Source organism: Phaethon aethereus, assembly GCF_964289735.1.
Source record: "Phaethon aethereus genome assembly, chromosome: 15".
NCBI lineage: Eukaryota > Metazoa > Chordata > Aves > Phaethontiformes > Phaethontidae > Phaethon > Phaethon aethereus.
Window position 1 is genome coordinate 14621621 of NC_138591.1, and position 27588 is coordinate 14649208.

The 27588-nt window shown below is 36.0% G+C and overlaps 1 protein-coding gene across 10 annotated transcripts in view; it reads right to left on the reverse strand.

Moving 5' to 3' along the window:
* Nucleotides 1-27588, reverse strand: part of RBFOX1 (RNA binding fox-1 homolog 1) — a gene marked incomplete at both ends in the record, with an annotated part of 1321463 nt that overhangs the window by 58677 nt on the left and 1235198 nt on the right. For 8 of the 10 annotated variants that reach the window (XM_082006867.1, XM_082006865.1, XM_082006866.1 and 5 more), the window contains one exon: nucleotides 10976-11056. The exons of the other annotated variants lie outside the window; for them this stretch is intronic. In XM_082006867.1, coding sequence (XP_081862993.1) covers nucleotides 10976-11056 — 81 coding nt within the window. The remainder of the gene's footprint in view (nucleotides 1-10975; nucleotides 11057-27588) is intronic. 10 annotated transcript variants of the gene reach the window in all.

Sequence of the window (27588 nt, forward strand, 5' to 3'; positions counted from 1 at the left end):
ACAAATAGCAAGCTGAAACTACATTTTTCACCTGCCACTTTTGTGAGATGATTATCCTTGGGATCTAGTTGTGAATTAATTGAATTCAAAGGAATTTTTCCATATATGTCAAATACAGTCACAACTGGTCACTTCCATTATCTTTCTTTCACAATCTATTTAGTTCTTTAAACACACACTTAAAATTAATAGACAATTATTTCCTTACTATAGCACAAAAATATATGTCACTATTAAACACTGTTGCTTAGGAATGAATAAATCTGTATTTTGGACAAACTTCTACTTATAGGACATTCTCATTTGAAATGCATTGAAAAGGAAAACAAAAATCTCTAATTAATGTACAAGTCTAATCACCATTCTCCACATGGAAGAGTAATTTTTCACTGTTCATTTGCTCAGTGTAATCTCAAAACTGACATAACAGAAAAGCAATGGCCTATAAATCTGTTCTCATTTGTTTCTTTAATATTCATATTCCATTGAACTACAGCTGCTTGTTGCTGCAGTCTATTACAACATGCAAAACTGTCGATAAAAATATTATGAAAGGCAAGATATGTTTCTTCATTGCTCTGTGTGCCATTTATTTTTGAAAAAATAACAATAAATGACTCATGGATTGTCCCTTAGTTTGCTGCACGCTGGGCGATTAGTGATTAATTACCTTGCTGCAAATTGACATGGCACAAGGAAATCGACACAGCTCTGATTAATTAACTTTTTATGTGAGACAGTTACTTACAAAGCACTGCACACTGTAATTGAATCCCTTTACACAACACTACTGCGTGAAGTTTCCAGCCAAATCCAAATTAGCACCAAATTTTACATAAATTTGGTGAAACTTTTTATATTAAGGTGTACCCAGAAAGATTATGTAAATATTTCTAGAAAGAGGACAACTGCTTTAAGACACTGTTTTCAACTACTTCATCCTCAGACATATGAAAAATAAGATTTGTTAGATTTTTCCACACTAAATCACCAACATAATCAAATACACTCAAAAACATACATAAAATATTTCAGTTATAAGCAACCTCCCATTTAACGTGTTCATTCTTATGTTAAATTGTAGGATGATGCTTAACTGCTCCAGCAAAAGTTGTTTGGTTATCTTTACCTTAAATTTGTTTCCAGACCTAAATTATCTATTTCACTAATGACTTGCACATACGGAATTCACACTTTGTTTTCTTTGTGATTATTTTAAGTATCTATGGAATTATTCTTTTTCTCTGCCCTCCTTTGTTTCATCTCCTCTAATATACCAATATACAAACCACCATTGGTTTCTTTGTATACGATACCACCATATGCATCTTGATGCCAAAGCCTGGAAACTGTCTCATCTTTTTGTCTAAACTTTTTGACTGTGATGGTGACTGAGCACTGGTTCAGGTACCCACAGAGGCTGTGGAGCCTCCATCCTTGGAGATATTCAAAAGCTGTTTGGACATGGTCCTGAGCAGCCTTCTCGAGGTTACACTGCTTGAGTGGGGTGGGATGGACAAGGTGTTCATCCAGAGGTTCCTTCCAACCTCAGCCATTCTGAGATTCAGTCCTTTGGTGATTCTGTGATTATCAGAAATTCCCATATATCTCATTCTTCTTTTACTGGACTGTATATGCAGCCACCTGAATCCCTCAGAAATCAAGGGTTTTCTCCTAACACGTAGGGAAAAAATGGAGGATAAGGAGGGATAAAAAAAGAACAGATAAGATGATTGAAAATTTCTTGGTAAAGCTATGTAATTTACTCCAGCCTACAACTTCGAATAAAAAATGCTAAAATTGCTGGTCAAATTACTTATGGCGTATTTAATAACAAAATAAGAGTACTGCATAGTTGACGTCACAAAGAATATAAATAGTTGATGTACAAAGGATAGCTGAGTTTTCACAAAAAAAACTACTAACAAACAAGAAAAAGCTCAGCAGGCAAAAGCAAACAACAAAGCAACTAAGCCATAAGCCAGAAGAGATCCGAGAAGCCACCTCTGATCTCTAAATTAAAGAACAATCTTCAAATATAGATGATCAAACTAATCAATAACTTATCTTGTGTTCCTGGTTGTTGGACATCTACAAGTTCCAAGCAAACGGAAAAATTCCCCTGTGTCTAGCTAAACACCATTTCTGAGACAAAGTGAAAAGGACATAGATGTGGAAAACTAGACGAAGAGTAGTACTACTACAAAGAGAGGACAAAATGTAGTAATTTTAGTATTTTCCTTCATTTACTATGAAAAATGTTATGCACACCTTTCCAGTCACCTCCCACTACCCATAGGAGATTGTGTATAAGGTAAAAAAAAGTCAGTGGCACACAACTCAGGATATGTCTATCTTTATAAAACTTCCTGTGGAAGCAACTAGTCTAAAGAAGCAAGGGCAAAAAGAGACTGGGAGTTCCATGCAGCCAAACTGTTTGATTCAGACACACTGCACCATCACTAACAGATTAACAGAAGAATCACAGAATCACAGAATCACTAGGTTGGAAAGGACCTTCAAGATCATCAAGTCCAACCATTAATCCAGCGCCACCATGTCCCCTAAACCATGTCCTGAAGTGCCACATCCACAGCAAAGCACTTAAAATCAGACCTGCAGGAGTGACATTAAACCCATATTTACAGATTCTGGACAACTACAATACTTCTTACTGATGACTTATTAGTCACCGTTTAAAATACTGATAGAGGGTAAAAGTTATCCTTAAAATAGTTACAGGACAACAATATATAGTGATAAAGAACACAAAAAATGGTGAAATAATTTCAGGCAGTGCTACAAAAAAAAAACCCCCAAAGACGTTCACTTTACAATTTAAAAGGGCTGATAATTAAGTCAAGAACATAACATAATACATTTGAATATGGTTCCACTGATTTTGTTAATTTTGTATTATCTTTACAATTATCTGACTTAGAAGTCAGTGAAGTTAGCCTGCATTCAGATTTGTGTACTTCCTTCAAAGCATGGTCCAATCCAATCGGCCAAAACAGTGTTTAAAAACCTTGTAAAGACATTTCAACAAGAGATGACACCAGTATTTTCCTCTGGAAGTGATACATGATTTTTCAACCTTTTACACTTTTAAACATGGGGGAAAAATCATGGAAGGCAATTAGTAAACTTCCCTTCCTACTTATTATTGGTATCATCTTTATTTAAACTTTCATGTAAACCCACTGTATTTTAACATACAGACCAGGAAGGGCACTTTTCACATTATTCCTGTGTAACTGGGAGGTAATTCTCTTTATTTTATAAATAAAGGCAATTCAGGAAGCACATTAAAAGATAGTCTGACTCCTAAATGTTCAGTAATGAGGTTTTTGTAGCCTGGGAATGAGATGTGTGATTGGTCTACTCAAATGTATGGACATTTCACTTTGGGCAGGATTTCAGTACTGTTTCATTCCTGAATCTCAGTCCTACAATGGTCAAATTGGCTTGATCACAGAACTCCTTTGCACGGGTACTCTACCTTTTTTCTATGAAGCAACAAAAAGCAGAAAAAACCACAAACATGTAAATACAATCTACTAATATATATTTCAATTGTGATGAAGCGAACTGCCATTCCCTTTTAGTTCAAGAGAAAATACACCAGTTAAAAATTTAGTTTGCAGAAACCTTTTACATTTAATTCGCAAATACTGTAACACAGGCAATTTATTTATATCATATGAATACTCATTCTTCAAACTGTTCCTGACCCATATACCACTTCAAAATAGCAAGCTTAGTAAACATTCTCTCCATTACCAACAACAGTAAAATCACAACAAATAAATTAATAAAAACTACAACAATAAATCAAGACAAATTAATCACTGATGTCATTACAATAAAGTATAGGACCATTTGGATTGAATATGGTCAATCATACATACAAAATCCAGAAAACCAAATGCCAGGAGCACCTACATTTCAGTCTCAGGATAATACTACCACAAGATTGTCATCATTACAATACAATTTTCAGGTAATTATATGTGTGCAAAAGATTAAGCCTGACAAAATCAACTGAATCAAGGTTTCTAAAGTGAATGTTTCCACTAATGACTCCACTCGGAAGCGCACTTTAAAGCACCTTTTAAAAATCTGTATTTTCCCCATGTAATCTTTTTGGTACAGGAAATATCCCAGAATATAATATAAATGTCAAAGGTCTTAGTCCAATCCATTAGTAATGCCATAGAAAAGTAAAACCTGGAATGTCTTCACTGAAACAAGAAACGTAAGAACAGTTTCAGACAGCATTTTTTAGCTAGTTTACTAATATTCCTAAGCCAAGTAACCTACTTCTAAGTGAGGATATTCAACAGACATATTGACTAGACAGGCTTTACTTAATTTTAAATTTCTGTAGCACAATTAGTCCTCAAATGTACTAAATCCTACTACCAGATGTGGTATTTATACTTGGTGTTTATGTTTTTCCTCATTTATTCCATGCATATCAACAAAGTCCTGAACTATCCTCCACCTATGAATCAAAACAAAACACCCACAGGGAAAAACAAATATTTTTAAAGATAGTACATGTGTCTGTCATACATAAGTGTTGGTAAGTTTTTAATAGAGAACGTACAGAAAAAGCAAAATTGCCATATCATGTAATTAATAACTAAAGCTTCTGTCATAGATTTTCCTTCTCTCCTAGCATATAATGCATAACTTTGGATCAGTAAGATTATTAGGATAATTCAGGAACTTTTCTAATGCCTTCTCTGAAGTAATAGAATGTGTTTTCCTGATTTGCTGTAAAAAAAATTAAACATAAAAAATATTCATTGTCAAAAATATTACAGGACCAAAGGTTTCCAGGGAATTTTCTGAAAGACCTGCCTTCCCACCTTTCAAAAACATCTCATCTTTGCCTTGTTGTTTTCTGGTTGCTCATAAGCTAAAATCCCAGGGCAACATAGTTTATTGTTTTAATATCTGTCTGACGCAAAGCAAAAGTATCCTCTGGTGAGCGCTCATCTGTCACATGTACTTCTGTGAAAGGAATATCAAGATAAATAAGATGTTCCAGGGCATATCATGGGATTATGAATTTGGCACTGACTGAATTCTGTTTAAAAATAGTTGAAATGATAAATACAAAAAATATCTACACTGATATTTTGAGGATGGGAACTTGAACAGCACTGGGCTTTAAATATTTTAATTCTAAAGTGTTTATACTATTTTAGTATGAATAGAGAATGAACACTCAAGCCCATAAATGGGACAAACAAAATGAGAAGAAAAAATATTCATAATTGAAACACTTAAAACAGTAAAATTCTATTCTAATGATACAATGTACTGTGAACTTTGCATTAATTAAACTCAATGTAATGGCTTTTTCTGCATTGAAATGAATAACCAGTGATCTGGAAATTCATTTAGACCATTAGGTTAATTACAGAAACTGATGGAAGTTTTATCAGACAATTACAATTAAAGAACACGAACAATGTGGGACAGATTTATAGGCATTTGTACCACCTCAATCATTTTTCCTGAATTCCACCAACACTTCTTACAAAATTGTAATCAATACATCAATTAAAAAATGGGCCATCAACTTCATTTGTCCTTGACTATGGTAGAATAAAATAAATTAATATCCGATTTCTACATTTTCATATTTTTCTTCTTTTAATTATGTCACTTTTTTGCAATAAGAAAGATTTATTTTTTTAATAAACAATGAAAATTTATCAAAAAAGAACATGTATATTTTGGAACTGATAAGCATGCTTGCTGAAGATGAATCAACTCTTAACATTTAGAAAATGGAAGCCAAAATTGACATAATTTTAAAATGCACTCATTGAAGTCAAGGCAAAATTCTCTTTTATGGGCATGGAAAACATTTGGGAAATACAGGCACTTGTCTGCACATCATTCCAAACAAAGGCATGTAGAAACTTTTTTATATACGTGTATATTTATATATATAAAAACCCAAAAATGTACAGATTGATATAACATATAACCATATATGTTAGCTATTCAGCCCAGTGAACTGTCCCTTTAATACATGCTTAGCAATATCTACTAGTGGTTACATACCTGATAACTCAAGTATCTTTATTTTTATTTGGAGCTAAAAGAAAGCCTAAAAGTTACAAAGGTAAAAGTTCTGATTTGGAGAGTGAAATATATTTAGCTGCCTTTGAACTTTTATTAAAATTTGTAATCTCCCTCCCATTGCCCTCCATGGGAGCTGGGTATGCACATTACTACATTTTTGAAAAACGTGATGCACAGTTTTAGGCTGGCTTCCTCACTATGCCAGCTAGTGCTCAGTGAGCCAAAGAACGCTGATCAGCTATTCCAGAGCAGAGAGATGTCTTCCACGGGCAGGTGCATCTCCTTTTCCATCCCCTGCCGTGAAAGGGCAGGGCAGGTTATCAAGAAAATGGAGCCAGGCTCTTCAGAGAGGCACACGGTAGGAAGACAGGAGACAACAAACCTAACTTGAAAGAAGAGAGGTTTCCACTGCTAGGACATTCCAGCATTGGAACAGGTAACAGGGCGTGCAGTCTGTCCTTAAAGGTGCCCTGTGCAACCTGGTCCTTTCAACCTGAAATATTCTATGATTCTACGTCCTGGTTTCAGCTAGGGTAGAGTTAATTTTCTTCATAGAAGCTAGCGTGAGGCTATGTTTTGGATTTGGGATGAGAAAATGTTGATAAGGTGCTGATGTTTTGAGTTGTTGCTAAGTAGTCAAGGACAGTCCAGCTTCTCATGCTGGCCTGCAGCGAGCAGGCTGGGGGTGCACGGGAAGCTGGGAGGGGACACAGCTGGGACAGCTGACCCAGGCTGGCCAAAGAGATATTCCATACCATATAGCGTCATGCTCAGTATATAAAGCTGGGACAAAGAAGAAGGAAGGGGTTGGAGGGACGTTCGGAGTTATGGCGTCTGTCTTCCCAAGAAACCATTACGCGTGACGGAGCCCTGCTTCCCTGGAGATGGCTGAACACCTGCCTGCCCATGGGGAGTGGTGAACAAATTCCTTGGTTTGCTTTGCTTGCGTGCACGGCTTTTGCTTTACTTATTAAACTGTCTTTATCTCAAACCATGAGTTTCCTCACTTTTACTCTTCCGATTCTCTCCCCCGTGCCACCGTGGGGGAGTGAGCGAGCGGCTGCGTGGTGCGTAGTTGCTGGCTGGGGCTAAACCACGACATTCTACAACTTCACGTCTCTTTCTTTCCCATGTTTTGGCTCTCATTAACTTCTCTTTCACTCATTTTCAGGCACTTGTACATTATAGAAAAACAGGGAAAACAGGCACTAAACAGTTTTTTAAAGTCCTTGCATAAATTCAGATTCATATAAATCATTCAGATTATATGAATTATCGTTCAGATAAATTCATGCATACCCCGTTATATTACTGTCCTTTGTAGAACAGTGATATACTCAGTGGCAGAAATTTTTCCATCTTTTGAATCTTCCTTTTGTCCAGCAGGGTCTTAATATTCCCATGGATCCTATGCTCAAGTGGCTTCAATTTGGAAAAGTGTCAAAATTTTTCTTGATACATTTCTTATTTAAAAGTAGATATAAGTTTCTTCAGGATTTAAGATTTCCTGCAGAAGCAACTAGTCTAAAGAAGTGGGGGCAAAAAGAGACTCCGTTCCATGCAGCTAAACTGTTTGATTCACTAAGTTTCCGTGGGATATCATGGGCCTCCAGGAAGTTTCCAGTGAATGCTTACTGGGACTTGGTGTACTCTAATCTTTACTTTCTGGATATATCTCCTTCCAGTACTTGTCTACATTTTGCATTACGATAATGATGATGGATTTAACTGAAATCAGTTATATTAGTTCTGCTCTCGAGATGCCAATGCTATGGGAATCTACAGCAGCCAAGATGAAATCATGAGCTTCCTCACTTTGGTTGTGTCAGTAAGGCAAAATCTGTCCCACTAAGGGATGCGAACACATTTGTATGCTGAAACTATGCTTTCTGCATAACAAATTGTCTAGTCCCAGAATAGATGTGCAAATGAAAAACTGATCCAGGTCCCATCTTCTCCTTCAGCATAAGAGAACAGATGAGGCATGAGAGACTATTGCTACTGATTTGTTCCACTGCTTGCAGAAGAAACAGCTCATTTCTTTCTGTATTATGCGAAGGGCCAGAAGTGATGGAAGGAAGCAGAGCCACGCTTCCATCTCGTGACATATTCAGAGGTGTAACTAATCACTGTACTGGGAAATGTACAATGTGATACATAAAATATATCCTGGGGAAATAAAACATCAGAAGGGAAAGAGTAGCTCCAAGAAATGCACTCTTCTTTCTGGCTAGCCAAAAAAATGGGGTAAAAGTGTTCAGAGTCATCAGAGACTACCAGTGAGCAACACAATTAAAAGTCAAAAGGTTATATGAGAAATAAAGCTAGCCAAATTAAGAAAACTGTATTTTACAACCATATTTCAGTCCTTCATTCCTTATAGAATACAACTCGTGAGCAAAATACAAGCAGTCAAGTTACAGGCAACATTTCTAAAAATGGGGACTACCTTCTTCCAAATATCTGAAAATTCCTAAATTCCATTAGCATTTAATGAACTCCAAAACACTCAGATGGCTTTAAAAATCTCAGCTGACTCCTTCCCTTCTGTAAAAACAATTACAAATTTAAAACCTCTTTAATTCTTACATTGTAAGCTGTCTGAAACATTACCCAGTTACAATACTGGCAGTAGCAGAATAAATGATTAACAAATTATTCAAAGGTAAAGGCTGCAATATTTTTGTCTACATGGAATGATAATAGTAAAACTATTAGTCTCCTAGACATTACTTACTTGACTTACCAGTTATCATTTCAATTACAAATGTACATAAAAAATGGACTATAGATCTTTAAAATTGTAAGAAAGAAAATGAGACAAAACTCGAGCTTCATTTCTATTAAATTCTTAGCAGAATTTCCTATAGAAATGGAACTATTTTACATCTTTATTGAGAGTTTTGTAAACGGAGAAATAAAAAAGCCTAATTACAATCATTAGGAGTTGTAGTAATTTTGTATTATTAGGAGTTGTGACCCTGTGGGCGAAACTACATTTTGGCAATATGAAATAGTATACATAATAAAAGAAAAATCATGACTTGCAGATACACAGATTCAACAAGTGTAGTAATTTCTACTGCAAGGGCTACTAGCAATCTCTGTTATGAAACGGTGTATTACACATTGCCTAGTGGGAGGCAGATAGGCAAAGTCTGTTTATTTATGTATTTGGCATAATTGAAAACAAACAGGTGTTTGTTAGGATACCATTATTCAAGGAGCACCACTGCAAAATAAGATTTTTCAAAGGGATTGACTCATTAGACATAATGGAAACAGTGAAGTATAGAGCTTAGCTAGCTATACAACGACTCTCTGGGGATTTAATAATAGTGGAAATACTGTACAGTGTAAACAGCAACTGCAGAAATAAATTTCCTGGGATAGAACTCAGTGAGACAATAGGAGCAAGAAGGTAAACTTAAGAAAGGCAGATTTAGACAATTCTCCAGAAAATAAAAAACAAACACTGCCCCCCCCCCTCCAAAATAAGTTCCCTAACAGTGAGTTGAATGAAATGTTTGGATAACTTTCTAGGAAAAGAATTTTAGTCAAAGATTGGTATTTCAGTCAAAAGACTGGTATTTCAGTCAAAAACAAATACTGCACTAAAAATATACTACAGGGAACATTTATTTAGACATTAAGTATTTCATCTCTACATTACTACAAGGATTTTTAAAAAAAAACAAGCCCAGCTTAAGAAAGGTGACATAGTACAAAATATTCTTGGAGCATCTGGAAGCAAATGCATATGTAATTGATAATTCCAGTTCCAATTTAAAACAATTCATATATTTTGTTAGTTCACTATGTATTTGTGGACTCCTGATTTGGAAGTAGATCCCATATTTGCACTGTAAAAGCATCAGCTGTAGGGATGACATTCATAGCCTTTTATATCAGAGAGTTACATGACTGTAGAGATGATCACTATGGAACTCTCTTGTCCTCAATTCTTGGTTTTAATTAATAGAAAAATTAATTATTTTAGTAGCCTAGCAAGCTTTAAAAGAGCAGAATTGCATTCTAGATTGAATACAATCTCCATAAAGAGCGTATCCGATAATGTTGTTACATCAGGCAACATCAAATATTTTCTTTACACAGCACTGCTAAGAACACATAGCAAATGGTGACGTTCACCCCAATTCAGCAAGCAGCAATTAGTACCATTTCATTTGGCTAGAGGCTTCTTTGCCTGACTAGATTTCAGAATGAGCATCAGTGGTACCACCAATATGATCTAAAACACTCTCAGAAGAGGTTCCACTTCTGCTGCAGAATTTTACAGGAGACATTGCTAATCCAAATTTTTGTACAGAAAAATGGCTGATGGCAGCATCTATTGTTTCAGTTTGTCTTTGCTGTTTTTATTAGGGCAGCTTTTTATAATTCGAAATACCGAATTGCACACAGTCTTTTTCCTTTTGTAAAAAAAGACTGTATATCTATTTTCTTCCTGACACAATCAAATAGTAGCATGATATGAGACTTTTTCTTTATGAAATCAAAGCTGTGACCAGGAAGGAGAAAAAAACACAACTTCGTCTTCTACACAAAATGCAGAGTGCTCAACAGTACTGGATTCAATAAAATTTCAGTGTTACTGTAGAATTTTTGACCATTTCTGTAGAACAGTGCAATACAGGCTGTCTTTTTTTTTTTTTAATAAAATATACTTTGAGGAAAAAGATGCAACTAAAAACACTGAATTACCTGTTGACATTATTTACACACGTTTAGAAATACCATATTTACAAGAGCTATTGGGAAAGTTTACCGTTTCAGGGGGCTTAATTCACATTAATGTGCTTTTGTCACAAAACAAAACAAAACAAGAGCCGTAACACTAGCTTACTTGTGGATGTGTATACTAGTGAACTGGGGGCACTGTACACGGGAGATCCCTCCTGGTTTGCCTGGCACAGCAGCACCCTCCCTACAAGAAAGAGAGAGAGAGTGGTATCTGGTTTTGGAACACTCAAACTAAACCTCAATTTTTACCTCAAAACAGAAATAAAGTCATAATCGGAGCAGTGCAGTGAAGCAGGGGCACTTTTTGTCCTTTGACTTCAAAGCAGAAAGAGCCCCAATAAACATGTACAATTTTACATTTGAAAAAACAAAACACAGACATCCCCAAGATACAAACACCCTTCTTATCACATGGGGAAAAAGCTGGTGCAGTCCCTCACCCAGCGGCGCTCTCCCCCCCTGCTCGGGCTCTCTGAACAGGAGCTGCCTAGTAAGCTCTGCTGCTAATGGGAGCAATCCACCCGCGCGCACCGCCCGGCTACGAACTTCACATCTCCCCCACCCTGGCTGAAATGAGAGGCTACTCAAGCAAACCCAGCAGACGAATCAGACTGCAAAGCCCCTACAGACATTAGGCCAAGTATGATCACAGTTATAGCGCTTAAATTAACACTGGTGCAAGTGAAATTGAAATATTGACAACACATGTGAAGATTTCAGTATTTTTTGCTTGAATGAGAAATACATAAACATAAGCTACTTCCCAGTATATAAGCGGGATTCAGGATTAAATCCAAAAACAAATAAAAGAAATGAAACTTTTTTTAAAAAAAGAAAATAAAAAGTAAAAGTACTAACCAAACCATTTTAAAACAACACTTTTGCAATGCATGTTCATTTTCAACAAATGACAGAAGTTTAGGCTTATTTCCTGGGGTTTTTTGAATGAATTTAAATAAAATGCCTTACTGATTCAACATTTTGCTTAAAATTATGTCTTAGCTGCATGCAAATTGAACATTGATTAGAGGTAGAAATAACTGTACTTTCACACTAGGAAAAAAACTTCCACACTTCTGGAATACAGTCCACCAGGAAGAGCAGGATGTCGTTTTGCAGATATATGTGTATATACACACACACACAGAATTATATCTATACATACAGTGACATACTTCCAAGCTGTCAAGATTTGTGAATCTTGCAATTTCAAAAATATTAAATTTACAGGCAGATTTGTCAGACTTTAGAAGTTCTGCATTGACTTATAAGCAATGTAACTCAGCAGAATTGAGTCAAATATGCTTGGAAGGATAAAATTAATTACAAGTGCTAGGCATGTTTTCCATATCGTATTACAAAAGCAATTCGCAACTTACATTCAGTTACCACATCAGAGGTCTTTTAAAAATGTTTAAAAAAATTTTCTGTCATTAACCAGTTCTTTGATTATTGCTTGCCGCTGTCCACTGAAGTAGAAATACACGAAATACTGAAGGAATTTTATTGTATCCCAGACAATAGCATATCCTTAACTAACAGAATTTGGAGATTTTTTCCAGCCATGAACTACTAATCTGAAAGATAAAGCAAGCTAAAATTTTTTTTTTCCTTACTTCAGGACAGCATATAGCTGACTGTACTAATATATAACTCTCCCAGCCTTCCAAAAAAATCCACAACTGGCAGCTGTTAAATGAACATACACCTACTGAGACCCTAATGGCAAGCATCATTTTCAGGCTAGCAGATAAACAGGACCCATCAACACACTTGATACTGGGAACGTGTACATTGGCATATGGATGTATTTAACACCACAGATGCTTCAAAACTTGTGCTATTACAGAAGCCTGAAAATGAAAGTGAGCTGAAGGCATAGAGCCATTGTTCCAGCTGAGTGAAACGCAGGACATTATTAAAATCAGTAATTTTCATTAGGTTTTAAGAATAATGTAACTACAATCACTTCAAGTATATTTAGTAAATATATAACATTTTTTAAAGTTTAAGATTATAGTTTATTTATATTATTCAACATAAACTCTAGATGATACCTTGCTTGTTCCATGGTCCATAAGTATTTTCCTATTCTTTGCAGCTAACATTCTTACATTTTTTTCTGATTTCATCTCATGCAAATCTAATCTTCCCTACTCAAGTCTTCTAATTTCTAATGAAAGTACTTCAAAACAGATGCTTTTTTCATCCATGATACTAGAGTGTATTTAATTTGTTGCACAGAGCTTTCTAATTATATTTTTACAATCTGCCTTCGAATTTGTACCTAAAATTAATAATAATACCTAAAACAGTATTATTAGATTTTGTTAGAAAAATATGGAACTTTTAAATCTACTTTTGTGAGAAAATATTATTTCTGCTGCATCTAATTTTGGTATTAAAAATATTTAAATTGTAATCAATACAACTGGGGAAAGATTGAATTATTTACAGTAAGATCTTCTGGATAAACTTCAGAACAATGAAACAATCTATAAATTCCCTAATGGAAAAAAATATATTATTTTTTCCTCTAGAGTACTAAATCCTAGCATGACAGAATAAAGGGTATTTGTTGGGGGTTTTTTAATAAAAGAGGATTTTAATAGAAATTTCTTAATATTTCTGTTCAAACTGTAATTTAATCATATCATGGAGCTGATGAACTTCAAAAAATTACAGTCATACATTCTGCAATGCCTTCTGTACCAGCATATGTAAGGTTGATAGTTTCTCAGTAGGAAAAATCTGCATGCTTTTTTGCTTTTCTCTAATACAAGTATCTACTTGTTTGGCCACAGCAGACGTGTGGCCAGTGAGTGACACAGGATTCTGGAGATCACAAGCAGAAAGCCCCTCCTGACTCACTCCGCCAAAAGGACCAGAAAAATATTGGCATATCTATCTGAAGAGTATATTCACTACTGGCACACTGGAGAGCTGTAGACAGGGCAGTGGCAGAAGGGAAACTGAGGCAGCCATGCTGCTAGGCGTAATGGGGCCGAGCAGCCTGCGGTGGCTGAGCATGCCCGTGGGCTGGGCTCACACAACAGGTAGCCGTCCTGCAGCAGGGCATGGTGGTGCCAGCTGAGCACCGCTGTAGGATTGCAGCGATCCCCCAGACTGATTCACCACTCATCCTTAGCGCACAGGCTGGCAGCATGGACAAAAACATACTTTTCAAGATCAAAAAACATTCCCACTCATACTTCTCTTCCTCCAGTATTTTCTCCTACAGTCCATGATTAAGAATGTACTGTTTGATTAGGTCTTTTGTTGAAGCACTAGAGTTATTTTGAAAGAATAATTACTCTAAAAATATTCAGGGCTGTGAGGAAAATGACGTGAAGTCATTAATATTTTTAGAATACCAACAATTCAGTTCCCAGTGGTTTCAAGATATTTGAGTAAAAGTATTTTTCTAATTTTTTCATACTTTCAAAAATAAGTTTTTGTATATAGTTCTTATTTACACAATTTATGTATATTAATCCAAAGAGCAGTTCTTATTTACACAATTTATGTATATTAATCCAAAGAGCAGTTCTTATTTACACAATTTATGTATATTAATCCAAAGAGCATAAGTGGAATTACCAATACACTAGTGATGATGGACAGACTATTCACTGGCTCACAGAATGACATATGGCATAGTTCATTGTATTTCTCAAATACTCAGGTAGCTAAGTACCAAGGATCAACAACAGGAGGACTTCTCAGTGAATTATAAATAGTTTTAAAATCACTTCTGTTAAAAATAGTTTTTAGGTCTAACTGGAACCACTGTGTAGCCAGTATAACAGACAGCTTAACAGTAAAGATCTGGAAGAAGTTTAAAAGGACTTGCACAACTAGTTGGAATCTCTCCTTTGTGGCAGTATAAATTGAAACATTTTCAACAGAAAAAAAAATCGTACTATTTGTTAAAATTATGCTGCTGATGTAACATTAACGGTGTTGGAAGGCCTTGATCATGGGAATAGCTCTCTCCTGTCACAGGAAGTAGATGAAATTTGTAGAAACCTTCACTGCCAGAACTGTATAAAGTTGATATACCATTACCAAGAACCTGAGTTTACAGCGCATCACCTCCCAGTACAGATGGCTTTAGTACCTTTGCTCACGAACAATTTACCATGCTGTTATTTATTCCCTCAGGATTTGGGGGGATTTACTGAAGGGAAAGGGCAAAAGTTGCACCGCTGTACTCTCTTACACTCCAGGGCAAAACCCCAGCAAATTACCAAGTGAGACAAAGGGCAAAAACTGATTTCCTACTTTCACTCTGGGAATCCTGAAAACCACAGCTTCACGTAAAACTCTTTAGGCAGCTCTGAAGATGACAGTGGTACTGAATTCTATATAGGGTACAACTACCGCCATCATAACAAAAGGGTAATCGCATAAGCATTTTCAGTGTCAGAAATTAATCAAGTCAATATCCAGGGCTGGTCTACATTGGGTATTAGTGCACAGGTAGCTAAAATGAGAGTTTATAATATAGGAAGTACAGAAGTTACTACATACAAAGAGATTTAGCGAAGATTACATCACTCTAATCCATTGCGCACTTAGTTTTCCAGGTAAAGCAGCTCTTCCTTATACATATTTACTCTATTGTGTTACCAGTACGAGCCTCTTACTGCTTTTGCAGCTAAGTACCAGTTCATACATTCTATAATACTATATACAAAACCCCCCACCCAAACAAACCCACAGGAAAAAGTTAATAAAAGCTAAAAATATTTGTGTCCCATTTTGTCTATATTATTATAAAATGTTATTTTATTACGCTAATCTAAAAGCTGCATTATTTATTAAATTCAGTGATCCTTATTTCATTCTCCCTGTCTCCCAATACAGCTGGATGTTACATAGCCCAATCTTCTCTCAGTCATTCCGATCACTGTTTTCCTTTGTACCAACAACAATTCTTCCCATACACTTAATTCCTCTTCCATATACAATTCATGAAGAAAACTATAAGGCTGCATCCCTCGTGAACGTTTCGGGAGATATGCTAGCGTATCAAAGATCCTCATAAACAATCCACGTCTGCTCTTCATTTGCTATTGTAAACATGTAATTTAATATTGGCCTTTCCAGACAAAAATAGCATTATCTTTGTTCTTGTCTGAAATATTGTTCTATGTTGGGTTATTTCAAAATGTGTCACAGAAATGCACCAGAAACACCAAACTGAAAGGCCACTGTTGTACAATAATAGTGTATGTTAGCTTGAATTGTCCCATCTGACTAGGGAATTTAAAGAGAGTATCTTGAATACATAATAGTTGTTAAGTGTTCTCTTAGCCCTTCATTATCTATAGTCAAGCTACACGACCTTAGTATGCTTTTAAATATGCTGTTAATTAAAAAAAAAGTCCTTCTTGAGTGCCTTCAGTTATTTGGGATCTTTCTATAAATGGAACAATACTCCCGCAGATTTTAACACAACCATTCATGGATGGCTGTGTTGACACACTGAATTGTTTCATCCATTATTAAAAAGGAATAAAGTAGCATCATCCAAAAAATGCATACCTCCTTTCTTCCCATATGTCAAAAATACAAACAAAACCTATATTTCATTGCTTCAAAATTATATATGGAGTTTCACTTAAATAAGAGAAATGCATGGTAGGGACGAGAATCTGAAGTATGATGTGATGATATAAATTTGATGTCCAAATGTGAGTCCCGTTAAGTCCAAATCAGTATCTATATTACCTTCTGACAGCAAACCTGAAATGCATTCCATTATTTAATAACCTGCATATATTTCTACTGGTAATGAGAATGAGAACCTGTGCTCTATATATACACTTATGCAGTAAGTCCCTGACCAACATATAACCTCACATAGGTTATTAAAAACAATGCGGGGGGGAAAGACTGGCGTGGTGTAGATATGTCTCCCCAAGACATTTCATGAGATCTCTTTATTAAAAATTTCTATTTAAGATGCCAATTTTCCTTCCATCACATTTCTAAGGATAGTGTATGTTTATTATCACCTCTCAGAGCACCATCAAAACACTCAGTGAACTTAGGCGATGACTCAGGGAACAGCAATGCATGTTACAAGAAACGTAATTTGTAAGCCACTATTCCAATTATTCTTTGCTCGTCGTATCAGTCCAGGGTTTTGGGAAACAGACCTCCCTCTGCTGTTATATATATTCAGTGTCCAGTATACTAAGTCACCTACCGGGGCCAGTAGGTGTCTATATCATGCAAGTAAAAATTGGATGAGCAACAATGACTGCAGCACTGGTAAGAAATTTGTGCGAGATTCTCTTAATTCCCCTGCTCCCCAACTCTTCCTTCTCCAGCATACATAACTCATGACAAGGTAATGAGGATCTCTCCTTCTCCAGGACCAGACACGCCATACACAACTGATCAAACTACTTACCAGTATGTACTGTGGTGTCTTAGTCTGGGAAAGACCTTGCAGATAGCACAGGGGCTGGGAAGCAGCAAATTCTTTTAAGCTCTGCTCCCATGCCCAACATCCTTTTCCTGCCTCACAACATGACAACTAAAGCTTCACGTTTCATCAATAAAAAGTTGAAAGGTATATCTGCTACTGATTCACTAAAATTCTCAAAGATTGCTTTAGGAGGAATAGCGTGACAATGTAGCATGGCATAATCATTGTTTTTTTAGTGGCAAGTTTAGGCTTTGCCATGGTACTGTTGGTATGTGGCAAAGTAATGCCAGCTTAAAAACACACACTGTGTGACTGACTTGTTTTTATTCTCATTAGCATGCCAACCTTGCCATAGATGGGCTGTATTTTGAAGGAACAATTTATGTAATGTTTCTGCTCACAATGCAAAACAGTTGCAACAAACCGCCCTTTCCAAATATAATTTAAAAATTATTAATCAGCCATTCCTTGTCTTGTAACCAAAATGAAACTACGATGTCACACAAACCCAACTACTGCTTGTACCAAAATAAGTAACAAGCCTAGAGAATTTACCTCTGCTTGTTAGTGAATTTTTATCATTGGCATTCAAGTGTAAATCCTTATTCACCTACTCTCACCAAAAAATCTAAAACTGGAAATGCACTATGTCATCATGTAAAAAATTGGAGTGGTACTGTCAGTATTGCCCGTAACTGTAACTTTCCTACAAAATATGTTTACTATATGATATATATACACACAAATTCAGATGCACATAGACTGATACTCAGTGATATTCACTGCCGCTATCTTACACTGGGAGATGTGTCTCTCACACTGTTGTTCAGGAGATTTGAAAATCAAATCATTATTCCCAATGTTTCTAGGTCCTCCTGGCAGACTAAAAGGTATGAAAACGATGGTTACTCTTGGTTCATTTTAACTTGATCTTGGTTCATTTGTAAGTTTGAGAAACAAACATGAGAGAAATTCTGAAATAAGAGCATAAACTCCAAGTTAGTATTATACTAAACTTGAAATAGGATACTTGAGAATATGAAAAATATATTTATATTCTGCTGATAACTAAAATGGGTCACATTCATACATCTGCCTGATGAATAAAGGCTGCAATATGAATAGAATCGCAGAATAAATGAAACTGGAACCTTTCTGCTCAAAAATGAACACGACAGTTTCACCATGGCCCTGGAGGGATTACAAGTAGATGTGTTTATACTTTATCCTCTCATATTGTGTCAAGACACTATTTTCTGTGTAAATTACCTATTTCAGTAAATCGATAGGACAGAGATGTAAATCTAATGCAATTAGATGCACAGATGCAAATTACTAATCCCTCAGTTCTATTTGCTTACCCCAATGGATGTTGGTTTTAACTTACAAATAAAATTCTATTCTGAGTGACAAGCTGAGGATATAAAAGAGCAAAAATTGAATCACCATGCACAATACCGGCTGCAGTTAGTCTATTTCCTCCCTAGCCCATTCACATTCCAGAATTTCAGGAGCATGAAAGCAGATTACAAAAATAGTAATGCAATGTTTCCAAACTTCCAAAACACCAGAAGCCGTTCCATGCTTGGAGACTTTCCCCAAAACAATTTTCAGAATGAAAATTTGACAGCACCAAACTGACAGAGATTGTGTACCACTGCAAAGCACAGCTTCATCTCAGCTACCTCCACAAATGAGTAAACAAATGAAGACTTAGTATTTTGAAATTTGCTCTCAATAAGTATTATGAAATGCAATTAAAATGCAAATGTATCAGGGATTCTGTCATCTAATGCCCAAAATGGGAAAAAACCGCAGAAGACAGAATAGAAAACATTGGTATGGAATGTTCCAAATTCCAGACTATATGTTTGGAATACAATTCAACATAATCTTAAACCACTTTAGCATTAATTTACAGATGTAATCAAGACTTAACACACAGCAGAATTGTTTTCCATTCCACTTAACTATATTAGCTTTACATTTCATATATTACTTTATTACATTTCAGAATAGTTTCTCTGACTGTCCATACTAACGCATGAATCTTCCTAACTTTGTTATTCTTCTAATCAGAGGAATTTAGTCCTCTGCATAACTGCTATTAACATATCTAGCATTGCAAATATCCCACCCAGTCCTGAATAAACAAGTGTTTTAGTGATGACCTTGTAGTTTGTCTTAAGTTTTCCTCCGAGAGATTCTTATGCCATTGCTTTTTACATATGTCCGTAGCTGGTATTTGAATTACAGTCTCAGATTTATTCTATCAGACAACCACCATGCATATTGTAGCCTAGACCTCAGGTCCAGACAGTGCACACCCAGGCCGACCTCTATTGTCAAGTAACTGGTGAGACAGTAGCTACAAAGCAGCCAGCTTTATATCTGGCCTCTAAACCTACATCATACACAGTCTGGAGAGTTTACTCTGGACCAGGTTTAGTCTTATCCTTACCTCACCCCACACAGTTCAAAGCTGTCCAAAAACCAATCTGCATGACATATGACAGTCAGTGTGCACATGAAGCCTGCAGTACAGCTCCCAGCGCAGTTTCTTGCAGACAAACTATTTTGTGTGTACTAGACATGTGTACTAAACCTGCTCTGCAAACCCCAAGCCAGCATGGGGCAAGTGGGGATAATTTTCAGATTGACTTAAAAACCACTCTAATGCTGCAAACTAGTGTATTAACAAGAGGAGGCCAGGGAGACAGTTGTGGAAAAAAAAATCTCAGTACAATGTTTATAATTACACTGTTTTAGGCTGCCACCATATTTATTTAGTTCATTTTTGGTCCATCACTTATCAGGAAGCTATAGAACATATTTTCACTGACCACCAGAATGACATTTAAATAAGAGAAGTCCAAGTATTATTTTTCCTGAAAAGATTCTCTTCGTGAGTAAAGCACAGTACTTAACTCTCTTTTTAGATCAATGATATCCACAATAAAAAACATCTGAACAAACATATAAGAAGTTAGAAGCAATGTAGTAACAAAGAAAGGATAGCACACCTCCTGCTTGATCAGAACGCTGTCTTTTGTTTTATTAAAGTAACATTTAAACAAACAAGGAAAACTACATACTAGGTGAAATTTGGAGAAACACGGCCAGCTGTTGTCACTTCCCCAACACGCACACACTCGGTGCCAGCAACACTGCACCTGGGGTACTGCATACAGGTTTTAAACCTACTGCCACTCCAGTTTAACCAAAATGTGGAGAAACTGGAGAGGATATGTTGGAGTGAAACCAAGTTGGGCAGGAATCTAGAGCTCATGTCTTGTGAAGAGAGGTTGAGGGAACTGAACTTGATTAGTCCGGCAACGAGGAAGTTAAAAGGCAATCTAGTAGCTTTCTCTACCTGAAGGGAAGTTACAACAATGATGGAGCCAAAATCTCATTCCAATGGTAGCTGATGCTAACACAAAAGGCCACCAACTGTAGCTTGGGAGGTTTAGGTTGGACATTAGGAAAATGTTTTTCACTAGGAGGGTAGTGCAGCACTGGAAAAGGTTACCCAGAGAAGATCATAAACCTCTGTCTTTGTAGATGTACACAAATTCATGATCTAGCACTGGTGCTAGTCCTGCTTTAAAAACAAAAGCTGGACTGCATGACCTCCAGAAGTCAGTCCCAACCCACATTCCTATGATTTTGTTAAGAAGTGTCTAGTCCAGTGTTAAGTATGATCACCACTGCATTCCACAATGATTATGCTAGATCTGGGGGGCAGGGTCAAACGTATTGTACCAGCTCGCTGGGGAAAAGAGAAGGACTACAGAAGAATGCTCCTTCAAACAAAGGCAGCCTTAAACTAAACAAAGGTATCTATCAGAGGTGAGCAGGACTACTTGAGTAGTTGTCAACTCAGCTGAACAGATAGTTTGACTACAAAACTAAATGTCAAGATGTAATCTGAATACTTTAACTTGGTGGCCATTGACTGTAACGCAAGAATGTGACCTTCTTTGGGTCAATATTGTCCCTACAGTCTCAACCATCCTGCTGTCATTTGAGTGGCATTTTGACATGTTGGATATTATTAAAAAATAAAACTTTCAAAATCATCAAAAGTGTGCGCCTAAGGTAAAGTACAAGACGACAGCAAGCATGATACTCTTCTCACAGGTGTTATCCTAGTTTCCAACCATCTGCAGCTCACGGAATTTCTAAGCCCAGAGCAGCTTCACTGTATTAATAATGATCGGTGGATTTCCCTCCCATGAGCTTTACCGTACTTTATAACGTACTTCTAACACACATAGTGTTCTGTGCTAGAATAACATACTAAATCAAGTAAGTTGCAATCATAATCACATTTTAATTATGATTATACCTGGTCCTGTATTCATCCAACAACTCAAAGAGCGTATGTTCAAGTAGAATTCAGGCTTACTCATGCACAGGAATTTATCATTCCAAGCCTACCTCATGCACATTGCTTTATCTTTGGGTCAGACATTATAAGAGGAGCAAATTTACCTAAACAAAACAGGAAATTTTCGTAAGTGCTACCCAGCAGAACTACCACTGAGTTATTACCTAGCAGTTCAAAGGGAAAAGCAGGATTTTAAGTTAGGACCTCAGAACAAGGAAAGGCATCTTACTCCTTTGTAAAAAACATGCAAGGCATACAGAAGGAACAGAGCCGAGAGAACTTTTGCCATCCATTGGCCCTATTTCCTTCCTTACAATACCTGTTTAAATAGACTCTTCCTGTTCTTCCATGTATTACCTCATTTCTACACACTTCTTCCATCCCAGAACGGCTAATATAACAGTTCTTCACCTTGCTTCCTTGCCTCAGCTTTGTGCTTTGCACCCATGCCAGCTCTATCAAGTTATTGGCACTACTGCCATCTCATTGGTATTCTTTGCCTACGTACGGTAACTACTGATAAGACTTTAGAAAAATCCTCAGCATCAGGGATCTGACATATCACTGGAGAATGGTATAAGGCAGCTGATACTGCACCACAGTGGGGAATGCAGCACTAACTTAAACTTAACAACTCCAAATCCCCTGACTCCAAGTAGTGAGATAGGGTCAGTGTGGTTTTGCTGTGTAGTCACCTAAGACTAGTTCAAGTGGGATATCTCAGGCTGATTTGCAGAAATCTCAAGACCTGCATCTTAGCAAGAGTGTACCAACAAGCAAACGGATCTAAACACCCCCACCCCCCTAAAACACCTCCTTTCCCCCGTTTTGAAAAAACTCCAACTTTCAGCAAATATGCACCTTCTATTTTTCCAGATTCTATTTGTGCACAAATTCATAATAATGCAATATCAAAGGATTCCTCTATACCAGACTGTGGTCAAAATTCCTGAACTTTTATACTGAAGAAGCAGGAATTCCCTTAACCATTCTCTATCTTCTGGTATAAAGCTCTACCTGCAATTCAAGATTTACTATGAAATAACCATGCATATAGAATTTCTTTTAGAGATCACATAGGAGCAGTATCAAAGCCTAAGTGTATACTGTGTTATTAAATATACATCCAAACAGAAGAAACACCTTTAAAAGGATAATAGGGACAGTATCTGTGATTTTCTATTCAGAATGTGCAGACTTTGATACCATGACAAATACAGGTTGATTAATCTTGCTCCAGATTCAAATGTATTACCAATTAACTAAATTTCTTTCAAAAAATGACAGTGACTTGCATTATTCTTTGAATAACCCTTGTTTAGTTTCCATGATGGTATACATTTTCATGAAAAGCTCGTTATAATGTAGCATAAGGCACAATTAATTCTGGAAGATTTTTTTGAGTAAATCGCTAGTACAGATGCTGAATTCCACTTTTCTACTGACTTTATTAATGTTTCATAAACCTGTATTTCCACTATAATAGCTTGTAACAGCTCCACAAAAGCATTTGGTGTCATCAGTGGTGGTAACCTAACTAGGATGTCATTATTTGTATGATGGTACTTACAGTAACATTATGAGTTTTGAAACAACAGTTGCAGCTTTGTTTTATGCTTTGAAAAGGAGCGTGTATATATAACAGATAGAATACTAAGCAATAACTATTTAATTTTTTCTGTACTTAGAAAATTACTTAAACTGTTTAGCTAACAATGTTGAGAATATGTTTGTTTAGGAAAATTTGCTTAGTCAATGGCTAAGTTATAACCTAAGTGTATGTAATCAAATTGTGAAGTGAATTAATCTGTATGGCAACAGCAAATTTTCACCAAAATTATACTTTACAGATATGGTACAATGAACTTTTACCCTAGGATTAGAATTGCTGTGCAAGCATATAATTCAGCTTCACAAACTCCAAACACCTTCACTGAGAAGTGTTTCTAGGGTATTTGCTGAGCTTATGCAAAAGTCATTTAAATTCAAAGAGAAACACTAGAAAGATGAAATGAATCCCAGGTGCTCTTACACTCCAGAAATAGATGCTTTAAGACATGAACAAAGAGAATTAGTGTTAGCAAACATACAGGAAACCTCTCTTCCCCTGGATTCCTCTTATTTAAGTGCATGTTTATATATATAGTACAATGGTATTTCTTCACTCCTCTAATTATGTGTAACATTGTATTTCAAAGTTTTAAACAAACTTCTGAAAGGCAGTTTGTTACAAAATCTGCTTCTTGAAGGATACCACTAGCTTCCAAATCCAGAGCATGCTAAAAAGCCCCAGGCATCTAAAACTTCTCTGTCTTCTGAGAGCGTATTAAAGAGTCAAAAGCACAAACTCTTCCTCTTTCTTTCTTTTTAACTGATGGGGAAAATTTTCCAAGCCACCTTGGAATGATAACTAACTGCCCAAGAATATAGGTGTCTACAATAGTCCTCACTGGATTAAGACTATTTATGACGTGAATACAGATACTCAGCTACGTAGGATGACTCTTTAAACTAGCTTCTTGAAAAAATTCTAGCACTTCATGACTATTCAGGAGAAAAAAATACATAATTAGTTGCTTAAGTAAGAGGAGAATGGGATCCCTATTACTTGTCATTGAGCTATGCTCCATGACTTGTTCTAATGGTTCTTCTCACTAGTCTTAAGTCCTTTCTTTCTCCACTGCCAACTTAAATTTTGAAATTTTTGAAATACTGGGTTTTGGTTATTACCAGACAAGAATATTGTCTCATATGGGTCACTGTGAATTCAACTGCCCTCGGACAGAAAATTCATTAGATTTCCAGATAATTTCTGTAACATCTGCTCCCTCACCTTGCATACTGGAACTACCAAAAAGAAGCCTCTCCAGGTATAAGCCCTAAAATATGTTTTCTGCACTTATAAGGACAAAGTCTTTTAAAATAGTCTTACTGTGTCTCAAGCTATCTGCTTTAAAAGGCCAATCTGTTGGAGTAATAAGCGTGCAAAATTCTACGTTCCATTAAGGAGTGTGCAAGAGATTGCTCAAAAGTTCATCATTCCAAAAACAAAACAAAAAAAAAAAAAAAAAAAAAAAAAAAAAAGAGAGAGGAAAAAAAAAAAGTTGTGCAATAACTGGAAGGAACAATATGGAACTTCACTTTCAGATTGCCTGAGGCTGAAAGGAAGGCTAAGTATTACAGATAAAACACACACTATATAAAAATAAATAAGCAGGTAAAAATGATATTAGAACAAACCACGGAAACAAAGAATGTACCAACTTATAGTAAGAAAGTACCAGAGTATTCCTAAAGTAACCAAACTGCAAATCTGTGTTTTGTCAGCCATAGATGAGTAGATGGAGGAAGATAACAGACTCTAGCTTAACATAGCAAAATTACGGGTCACTATGGGATGGATTTAAAATTGGATGGATATAAAAATAAATGAAAAATTCGTCCCAATTTACATGAAGACTTTGTAAGATTAATCACAGTGTTTCTTACAAATTTCCTCATTAGGACCTAGTTAAGAACTTGATAAACAGTTTACTGGAAAAGATAAGCTGAAATGCAAATGGCAACTTCATTAAGCATTTCTTCGTCATAAGGAGGAAAAGCACCTTAAATAGTGTCCTTTTATTTACTAAAGGGAGACTATGCAGACATAAGTCCATTTTTTTAAAATTACCTATCATTCTGAAATGCTGAAAACGATGAATGGGAAAAATCACCGTGCTTTTGTTTTCTAATAAATTTCATTTTAGGACTTCCCAGCAGACCTGTGGGAAGGGCAGGAGGTGTGCCAGTTAGCCAGTTCACCAGCACATCCACAGCTGTTAAGGGAACTCGCTAGGCCTTGGAATTACAACAGCAGTCTTCAAACTGCACTTCATGAACATGTCACTGGAAATCTGTATTAATGCTACCATGCGACCTAATAGCCATTTCTGGAGCGTTCTAACTTACTACAGCATGAGCATTTCAAAGTCAGAAAAACAGTCTTAGAAGGGCTACTCAGGAAGAAAAATCTATACTGTTTTGTAAATATATAGTATTTTCCATCCCGAGTAATACTTAAATAGTGTCTGTTGTCTATCTGCTATGTATCTTGTAGTCTCCGTTTTTAACTGTCGTGAGCTTCTTCAACAACAGTTTTCTTTTACAAAAGTGTATACTCCGAAAAAAAGCAGAGCTATAACAATCATGTCACTGGTCCTACTGTTTACCATTATCTTCAAGGTTTTAGGGTTGATTTACATTGCATTCCTCCCTATTTGACTTTAATTGTCTGCTTCAAGTTGTCAGGACATAACTATATCTTAGATTTGCATTGCATTAGGGGATCTTTTCCTTTCTCTATTGATCTTGTCTTATGGAGTAATTTAACTCAATTCTAATTTTCTTTTGCATGCGGGGTGCTCTCTATCCAAGGAAGTGAGTTATGTGTATTCAAGTGGTGCATCGTATGAATCTTGTTAAGCTTTACCGCCTTATAGCCCACACTGATGGAATATTTAATCACAGAAATGAGTTGGCAGATATGATGTACAATACGGTTAAGCCTTGCGGCATGTGTCTTCACCGGCAATTGAGAAACGGGTGAATTTGCCATTCATCAGTGCCATTCTGACAGCTTTGTATAACCTTCTGGTTTTTTACTTATTTATGGAGATTAAAGGTACTTTAAATCAACACTTTCTCTGCAAATGTATCATCTTTATTTCAGAAGTGGCCAAATTTTTCATCATTTTTTAGGAGCTAAAGTAACTTCTTGCACTGACTATGAAAGAGTTAGTACAATTTTAACATGACAGTGTTGGAAACAATAATTAAACTAAATAACTAGAACTTAGACTGTTTTAAAAAATCACATTTCTCATTTTATAATCTTCAAAAGTGCAATTGCTTCTTGTCCAAGTCAGGGGAGGGAGGGGACCCCAAAAGGAAAGATATACCGCAGTATTCTATTATGGCATTCTTTTTCTAACTACTTTAAGAGGTCTGCACAGAGTTGTTTTTTTTTTTTTCCTAAATTGATTAAAAGTAAGTTTAAATGTTTAAGAAAAAAAAATCTTTTAGTCAATACAGAAAATATGCATTTGATACGCATTAAAAAAAAACCCACACCACAAAGCTTCCTGCCTGTAGAAACAGAAAAAAAATCTGAAATACATGAAATATCTTGATATAACTTTCTGCATAGGTGTGGTGGAATGCATGTCATAATTCATAAAATTAAATTAATGCTCTTCTAATGGTAATTAAAGATTCTCATTAAGAAGGGCAAACACCTCCCTTGTGTTGGCAATAAAAATGCACTTGGGACTTTGGGAGGTTATACAAAAAAAATCAATAACCTGCCATTTTATAATTAAAAGACAAAATAAATGTTAGGGAAAAGTCCAGTAAATTAGGAAAATTACCTTCAGGAGAGATTGAAAATATTGATTTTAATTTACAAACTATGTGAACTCTTCATGCCCTACTTCATGAGACAATTATAAGTCAGATTGTTAATTCTGCATACGTATTAGAAAATTGATTACTGTACTATGGGAATATTATTATATTTGTCATTAACACAAAGTCATTTATCTAAGATGACTAATAACTCTGACTTTCTAATTTATGCAGGTTCAGGGTTGGTTCACTAACTACTCAAACGAGATCAATATTAAATTCCTGTTTTCAATGTAGGCATACATCAAGGAAGGAAATAAATTCTGCCTACACTAAATATTGCAATTCCATGAATGCCAAGTTAGCATTTTTATTATACTGTGCCACTTTTACCCTAATTAGCAGATTTTTATCTATCTTAGTGGATGGCACTAAATGTATTACAGGCAGTTTTTTAAAAATAAATATCTATTTGTAACAGTAGTCCTATTTAACAACT